This window comes from Trypanosoma grayi, assembly GCF_000691245.1.
Source record: "Trypanosoma grayi strain ANR4 Tgr_760_V1, whole genome shotgun sequence".
In the NCBI taxonomy this organism is placed as follows: Eukaryota; Euglenozoa; class Kinetoplastea; order Trypanosomatida; family Trypanosomatidae; genus Trypanosoma; species Trypanosoma grayi.
The window spans coordinates 1-8372 of record NW_008826379.1 but is presented as its reverse complement, the minus strand read 5'-3'; the positions used below and the strand labels follow the sequence as shown (position 1 = coordinate 8372).

At 49.2% G+C, this 8372-nt stretch overlaps 4 protein-coding genes across 4 annotated transcripts; all 4 read right to left on the bottom strand.

Annotated features, from left to right (window-relative positions):
- Positions 1 to 973: 973 nt before the first annotated feature.
- Positions 974 to 2419, bottom strand: DQ04_07601030 (hypothetical protein; the record flags this gene model as incomplete). The annotated part of the gene is made up of 1 exon (XM_009315235.1): positions 974 to 2419. One exon carries the CDS (start codon positions 2417 to 2419, stop codon positions 974 to 976), a length of 1446 nt encoding a protein of 481 aa, XP_009313510.1.
- Positions 2420 to 2938: 519 nt separating this feature from the next.
- Positions 2939 to 5209, bottom strand: DQ04_07601020 (putative synaptojanin (N-terminal domain), putative,inositol/phosphatidylinositol phosphatase; the record flags this gene model as incomplete). The annotated part of the gene is made up of 1 exon (XM_009315234.1): positions 2939 to 5209. One exon carries the CDS (start codon positions 5207 to 5209, stop codon positions 2939 to 2941), a length of 2271 nt encoding a protein of 756 aa, XP_009313509.1.
- A 669-nt stretch (positions 5210 to 5878) lies between these two features.
- On the bottom strand, positions 5879 to 6811 carry DQ04_07601010 (hypothetical protein; the record flags this gene model as incomplete). Its single annotated transcript, XM_009315233.1, has 1 exon — positions 5879 to 6811. One exon carries the CDS (start codon positions 6809 to 6811, stop codon positions 5879 to 5881), a length of 933 nt encoding a protein of 310 aa, XP_009313508.1.
- A 59-nt stretch (positions 6812 to 6870) lies between these two features.
- DQ04_07601000 (hypothetical protein) lies at positions 6871 to 7191 on the bottom strand (the record flags this gene model as incomplete). Its single annotated transcript, XM_009315232.1, has 1 exon — positions 6871 to 7191. One exon carries the CDS (start codon positions 7189 to 7191, stop codon positions 6871 to 6873), a length of 321 nt encoding a protein of 106 aa, XP_009313507.1.
- Positions 7192 to 8372: the final 1181 nt, after the last annotated feature.

The following is an 8372-nucleotide window of genomic DNA, read 5'->3' as shown; positions in this document are numbered from 1 at the left end:
AAAATAGCTAACGATTGTTGCCTGAATTCCTTTGTGTTTTCCGCCGGAGAACGACAGTACAAGAAAAGAGAAAAAAAGAAAAGGCATTTATAAGTAACAAGGCAAAGATCAAAAAAATCCCAGCAGCACCTCAACGGTCACTCTCTATCAGATAAGGCACGGTGTAGTTCCACACTCCTTATGAAACTGCACGACACTCAACCTCAACACGTGAGGCTCAACACACACAGCCCTTCATGCTATCTGCATCGCGACGTCTCGCTGCAACTCTACAGAGTGCACCTGCGGCGCCGCATTACCACCAAATGAAGCACCGTGAATAGCCAATAATGACACTCAGAACGCAAAGTGCCTCCCTCACTCACATCACAACGACCAACACTCTGTAGCCGTAAGCAAGTTTCGATCGTGAGCCAAGAGACCCATCTTCCCTGAGCTATCTTCTCTGAACAGCTTGTATGTGGAGATGCTCCAACACATCCTCTTGCACAGCAAAAGGAGTCCACTGTATGATTCTCTCAACTACACACTCAGAAACGTGGATCACACACGCGAACATCCCAAACGTTTCATATGCAAGCGTTACTTCCAGCCGTAATAAAATGGACCGAAAAATAAATAATCCATCCGTTGCGAGGGCATACCAGCCTGAATGGTGACTGAGAGTCACTTCAAAGAGAATATGCCGCTCATACACGACGAAATTCGATAAGCGATCGCTGCCCACCCGATGCACGGCCAAAGAATAAAGAGAGCAAAAGAAAGGCTAATATAAACACATACATATATATATATATATAAATATATATGTTGAATTCACATGAGGTCAGAATCAAATCATTGAGAAAAAAACCACCCGAACACATAATATAATACTCTTGTCGCATAAAACTATTTTACTAGAAAAAGATCAGCGGAAACACAATGGCAAAGACTCATTGAAGAACCGCTTCACGTGAAGTGAACAGAGATTCTAATCGCGCGTGGAAACCCAAATATAGTGTCCCTTTCTAATTTTCTTCCGGATACTAGTGTGATACATGCCCAACACACGCTCCGCCCAGAGCATCTGAGCATCCTTGATGCCGTCGAGCTTTGTCGGATCGGCACACATGTCTTTATAGAGCTTCCTTTCCTCAGCATCTGGTGTAGCAGTCCGTGACCCCTCATTTGGGTTTGGCTGCATCTTTATCTCTGAGCGGGTAAGGCGCACGATATACACACCAGAACGCTGAAAATCAGGGTCATAAAACGCAAACTCTGGTGCATTCCACAAGAACTCTACCTTTTCCACAATTTCCCCGTAATCTGTACCACTGTAAGAGCTACAATAACGCAAAATAGACGACGAAGGCGACGATTGGAGCGGGTCAAATTCCGCTGCTGTATCATTAAAAAAGAAAGGATGATGCCACGTTGGCCACGCTGCGGAAAAGCCTGTAAAGAGCATTACAATCAGCATCTGACCCTTTGGCATCAAAAGGCGCAAGCCTTCACGGATCACTTCACATCCATCCATGGGTGATGCAATTGCAAGGACACCGTGAACAAGAACGTGGGTTGCTGAGCCGTCACGAAGCGGAGAACCAGTTCCTGTGGCAATGCTCATATGCTCCTGGTACAGATTCGCATCGCCTGCCAAAGCAGGCACCAGCTCTGCACCATAGCACCGCAGCCGGCGCAGCGGGTCAGGAGGACAAAAACTGTATAGTAGATTCGCATTGCCTGCCCCAAGCTCAACCAGAACATATTTCTCTGCGTCACTGGTTGAGTTCTCCTGGGTCTGCCCCTTGCATGCCGCCATCACAGACTCTTTGAAGGGCATGCGACAGACACGCATTTCATTTTCGATACGGGCAACCACATGGGCGAGACCCAGAGCTGAGAGTACCGCGTTGCCCTGCCGCACAAGAACTGATGGGGACTTTCCACCATGGTTGACAGTCATCCACGGGCGCTCATCACGCTTTTTTTCCGTTTCATAACGACGCATCCACGTCTCGTTGAGTGCGCGGACAGATATTTCTTCGCCGGTACGAGTGCTACACACGCGACCTTTGTGACAGTGAAGCGCAACACCTCGGATGCAGAGAGCATCACTCTGATCATGTACAACGTTTGAAACTTCTCCACACCCTTGGCGGTTAAGAAATGACATCCCTGGGCTCAGGTCTGTTGTGAAGTGGAACGCCATAGGGAAATGCCGGTACATCTCCTCCAAACAGCCCTTTTTGAGCATCAACGCCACTGGAGCAGGCGATTCCCAAGTAGATGGAAAGGATTCTTGCAGCGAGGGGGTGACGAATACCACGAATACAAACGCAGCGGCGTACGCCACGGCGATGCTCAACCCGAGCAATACAAGTACACGCTTCACATCTATGCTATGCCAATAGCTCCTCGGCACTCTTACTGTCATACTGTCCCTCTCTCAAATTTCGTGTTTAAAAAAAAAATAACGTGACACAAAATAACAAGCCTAAAAACGAGGACGCAGCCTTCATATGCTAACTCTAAGTGCAAAAGAACCAAGACACCAACAAGAAGAAGAAACCTCCAATTAGGTGGCGGATGCAATCAAATACATGCTCTCCAACCATTTATGTGGACCTGTTCAAACCACTCCACGCTGTGGGGTCCTCTCGATCTAGCTAAGCGCAGGAATAGCGGGGGGCGAGCATAAGGATATGCATGCACTGTGTTCTGTTCAAAGAAGAGGAGACAACGCATAAAAAAAGCCGACAAAAAAACGATGCGGTGGTACAAGGCGCATTCATTTCTGTTTTCCCATCATTCGAGTCCTCTCAGGTGCTGTGATATGAAAAAATGTGTTGTCGCTCACGCCGTAGGCCCACACACACACACACACACACACACAGAGAGAGAGAGAGACGGGGAAACAAAAAAAAAAGGTTATAGGAATACAGCAAGGGCACTGTCACTTTAGCAGCGGATAGTTCGTGTAGCTGACACCATCCTTCATGATGTGCGAGATAAGTGCGCACAAGTAGAGCCCCCAAATCAACTCACAGATGACAAACTCCTGCCGCATCCGATACTGAGGAATAAAAAGCATCATGACAAGATTTGCTCCAGCTGCCCCAATCGCGACGAGCAGGCCCAACAATACCATCCTATTTAGCCCAGACAAACGTCGAGAAAAGGGGCCTTCAAATTTAGAGTAGAAAAGAGCAGGATCATGCTGACGTGTGAGAAGAGAGACAGCATCCTGTTTTTCACCATCGTAAAAGTTCTGCTGCCACCACCGCTGCAAAGCACGCACACCCTCCTTGAATTTTTCACTCAGGTCCGACTTGCCGTTCAAAAGGAACTGCACAAAATGGGGATCGCTTCCGGCATACAGTTGTGAGAGCGCTATACCCTGTTGGACCCAGAGACCTTTGCACGCCCGTTTTGCTTCCTTAAATGTTTCCTCATTGTCCTCTCTACCTGTCCCACCACCAGTGAGGCTCGCATCATCCTCCTTCGCCTTTTCATCTCCACGCACGTAGTTAATCATGCTTGGAAGTATACCAACAGCGATCATAGACTGCACAAGGTTTGTCCGGTCCAAACAGTCCAGACAGTTAACACGCAAGTAGCATGCCTGTTGACGTACCCGTTTCCAAACGAGAGACGGCCCACTCCCATCCTCACGCCACTGCTCATCATCGTCCGTCGCCACGGCGCTGCGCCACTGCGAGAAGTCCACCATCCCTTTATCACCATCCTCCTGTTTCAACCCGACCAATACATTCACTTCTTCCTGTATCTGTCTGTAGGAGAGCTTCTTGTTCATGCGCTCCTTCACATTGTACTTGGAGTAGTGAACATCTGGGGCTCTTCGGAGTTTTGCATCGCTCTCGCGACGCTTTGTGACTACTGTCTCAAAGGCCTTGGAGAGTGGCGACTCGAGCACACTACAAGATGTCGTGTCAAGGCAATGCAGGGTCAACATACCGTGGAGAACTGCCTGTAGCGCATTTAAATGCAATGACAATTCATCTGCAGCAATGCTAGAAGATGAGATAGTAACCTTTGGCTTCAATGTCAGATTCGCTGGTTGGCTCCAGCTTCGCGGAATAGAGCCTCGCACAGTCACAAACGCTGCGACTCGCCTTTCCGGTGTGAGCGCAGGTGCTGAGGTGCCCCCGCCGTCGTGCACCGCTTCCGTGGGGAAAACCCACAGGGTCGATGCAGAGAAATTGGCAGGTATGCCGGTACCGGCTGAGTCGAGGCCCCGTCGATTGTATCGTGTGCCAGACCACCGATAGCTAAGTCGGTTGATGAGCAGCAACTTCACTCCGTCAGAAGGGACATCTGATGCTGTGACAAAACCTCTAATAAACGCCGGCACACAAAAAGTTTTGCTGCGGCCCACCACTGCTTCTGGTATATCAAACGCACCAAGTAAGGGGGCATTCCACTGAAAAACCAGTTCTGAGGAAAGCTCCTCCGGTGCATCAGACCCAGCGTTAAAACCTCTGCTGGAGTGTGAGTAGCCCGCACCGGTGACGGATCCGGGGATAGATTGGACGCCCTTCCCGTCCATTTCGCTGGGCCCCAGCGCCAAGTTGATGGTCGGGGAGTAAAAGAGGTACGAACCCCCAGAGTGCCGCTGCGACTGAGAGCAAAACCGGTCGACCACCGCGCAGTACTCTGCAATTGTGTCTTCGGTTAGTTGATGGGGCACCTTAGAGCCAAGCACCGGACCCTTGCTGTGTCCAGTTACTTCTTCTTCCTCCTCGTTTTGGATGCGACTGTCAGTGCTGTTATCCTTATCGCCACCATAATCTTCCGCGTCATCTGAGTGAGTGGACCCAGCTGGCTGTGGTGGCAGCCGCATCCATGCAAGGTGCTTGACGGCAAATATGTCGTGCTGCCCGGAAAAAGGCAGAGTCGCCGCTTGTTTTTGCTCCGTGACGTACAACAGGATCGATGTTGTGCCGAGGGGGAGAACACCGTAGAGGGCACAGCACGAAATCGCATTGGTTAAGGCCATTACAACGCAATCCTCCTCTACCGCGTCGGTCGAAGTAGTTTGCTGCGAAGATGAGCGTGGTGCCAGGTCATGATTGTTGTGCTGCCATACAACGAAACGCTGCAGCTTGGGCTCCCACTTTAGACGCGGTAGCCGCTTGTCCGTAGGCACAAAGTAAACACGTGTTCCACTGGTAGCGATCCTGCCAGAGAGATCAGTCGCAAACATGCCACACCCCACGCCAGCTTGAGACCACAATCCTAGTGTATATGGGCAATTCTTGTGCAATGAGATAGGAAGAGATGAAAAGTGCGTGTGACATACACATAACCCTCCAAACAACAACAACAACAACAACAACAGAATAACGAAAAAAAAAAAAGCAAAGACGCCCGTTTAACGCCGTTCACAAGGCCACAAAGGGAGAAAAATGAAATTACGAATGTGCTAGTTGCACTTCGAATCGGTTCGCCGCCAACATATTGCCAAAAAACAACAAAAAAAGAAAAGGGAAAGGGAAAACAAAGGGGAAACGAGAAGCATATAAAAAATCGTATATGAGGTAAAGGCGGACAACGATTGTTCATTCATTCACTCACTATATTCAGACTGTACTAGGGCCACCATTCATAGATGGACCTCTCACACATTTGAAAGTCCCACACACAGAAAGAACGACACCACTAAGAGACGTGGAACATAGCTTTCTTTATGGCCATTAATGTTTTCCTAAAAAAACAAAGTTGTACAAGCAACGAGAAAGGGAATTCTGCAGTGTCTTCACCTTCTGAATATTAGTGCCATCGGAATTTTGCCTTGATACTCTACCAGGCGTGCAGGTTACAATTTGATACCACTTTCTCAGTAGTGTTCTCACATTTGTACCGTACTTTGTTGTTAGTTCAGCTTTCTGCTTACACGTCTTTCATGAACCCTGTTCTTCAGCCGTGGAGAAAGTGCACCAAGAGGGTCGCGATCATCAGGCCTTAAAGAAAGAGCGGTCGGTCTAAACGATTCAAAGCGATTTCTTCCCGCTTCCGCCCTTGGGACGCCACCGGCCTTTCCGCTAGGCACTCCCACGTTGTCTGATGCGCCTTGCTTGTTTGATGGTATCGTTGATATATGATGCACGAAACGTCCCTCCTGTTTTCGCTCCAACGCCTCGTCGCGTGAGATGTTGTACGATTTCCTGGGCTCGGCGCGCTGCATATCCTTCGACGGAATGACACTCTCAGTTTTCCCCTTTGTCACAACAGGTTGAGACTGCGTTGTGGGAGCTTCAACAGTGTCTTCAAGCTGGCTTCCAGGAAGCGTGAAGCTAGGGATGAGATCGGTGGTTACATTGCAGCTTTTATCTTGATTCTTATTGAACTTTGGCGGAATGCGGAGACGACGTGACACAGGCGAGGAGGCGTCGTCATCAAATGAGATTCCTGGCGCAACGTCTCCTGAATTCTCAGGAATCCTACTGGCTTCATGATGCGGAAGAGACCCCGGGCCATTTTGGACGCTTAGCGACGCTGGGACAGAGCGTTTCTCGTCAGCAGTGACGCCGCCACGTTTCCCCAATAGATCAACCGGAGTGTTGTAGGATCCGTTCCACCGAGGAGCGCACGAACCCATCTTTTTGCGGGAAACGACAGGTATTGAGCGGTCACGAGAAAATGCCCTCTGGAGCGGAATTACCATAGGCAGCGGTGGAACGCATTTAGGCTCTTCCTTCGGTCCAGAGGAGAGTTTGAGGCCTGTTGGGCCATCAGCCCTCGGTGCGTTAGACCGCGCCTGTGGCGGCGGCAACGTTAATGGCGGTGGTGAGTGGTCCCCACCCATGGCTTCCAGGAGTCGCTTCTTCCTCGCTTCTTCTATTCTATTGCGCAGTCGAGGTGACATTATAAAACCATCTTCGTTATCGTCACTGAGTAAAAAATCCTTCCCCGCGTCGTCGCCGCAACGTTGTTGAGTTTCGATGTGCAATTCGGGTGGTACTGCNCGTTATCGTCACTGAGTAAAAAATCCTTCCCCGCGTCGTCGCCGCAACGTTGTTGAGTTTCGATGTGCAATTCGGGTGGTACTGCTGACTGTTTGACCACTTTCTTCGGCGGCAGCCGCCCCTTGCGCAGCACCGGCTCTCGATTGGCCAGCGGACTCCCTGGAAGGAATTCGTCTATATCCTCAACAATGCCATTCTCGTCATCTTGGCAAACATCCATGTCTTCTCAACCAAGGAGACGAATATAACACACGAAAAACGAAAACAATGAACGTATGAGACAAACAGTACAACACCGCTCGCCTTTTGTGGTTTCCTTTTTCTGGAAATCTAGTCTACTTGTTGGGGCTTTCTCCCCCAGCAGCACGACAAGGATAGAACAGAGGGAAGAGAGGCCCACGCTCACGAATAGGAACAGGCCACGCCCATACACACACACACACACACAGTTTGTGTGNAACAGAGGGAAGAGAGGCCCACGCTCACGAATAGGAACAGGCCACGCCCATACACACACACACACACACAGTTTGTGTGACAGGAACACATACCACCACTTTTCACCGTAAATAAAACCCAGAACAACAAACAACAACAGCAACAGAGGGAAGTATATATACGAGTTTGCGTGCAAACAAGGAAATCAATAGGACCACGGCGTTTCGTGTGGGATGCAACACATAATGCTATCGGTGAGTCATCATTGGCGTAAGCAAGCCCAAAGGTCCAATCAGCGCGAGAGACTAGGGAAAAGCGCCTTTAAAAGAGTTCAAAGAGAATACACAACACGGAATTTTATTGTCAGTAGACATTTGAGGGGGGGGGGGGGGNGGGGGGGGGGGGTAGCATGAAAATAAGGACTAACTCAGTCTCTGCATGTATATGATGCCCGGTTATCCCATTTCCATACTGATGCTGTTTGGTAAGAGTTTTCCGCCCGCCAAATCCCCCACGCAGCCATTCTAGCATCCACACAACACTAAGAGTCATCAACCCAGACTGTAGCGTTGTTGGGAAGCACAAAGTCATAAAATCCACCAAGTTCTCTCAAAAATACCTGAAAGAACATGCCGCACTCACAGGCAAAAGCACCCGACAGCCCAACAACCGATCAACAACAGCCCCACCAGAAAAGGAATCATGGCAAGGAAAAACCAGTTTACCTTTCACCCTCCTATGTCAACCGAAGCAAACACCCGCAAGGCACCACAACTTCCAAAACTAACAACACAGTAGAGAATTACGTCAAACAAAAAGGATTTACTAATTAGAAAAGTACACCCCATTAAAAACACACAGCCAACACAGAACGTAGTAAGAGCAATACAACACAACACCTACACAAAAAAGGATAGCTACACATAAACGCTCAACCACGAACACAGTGCAAAAAAAAAAAAA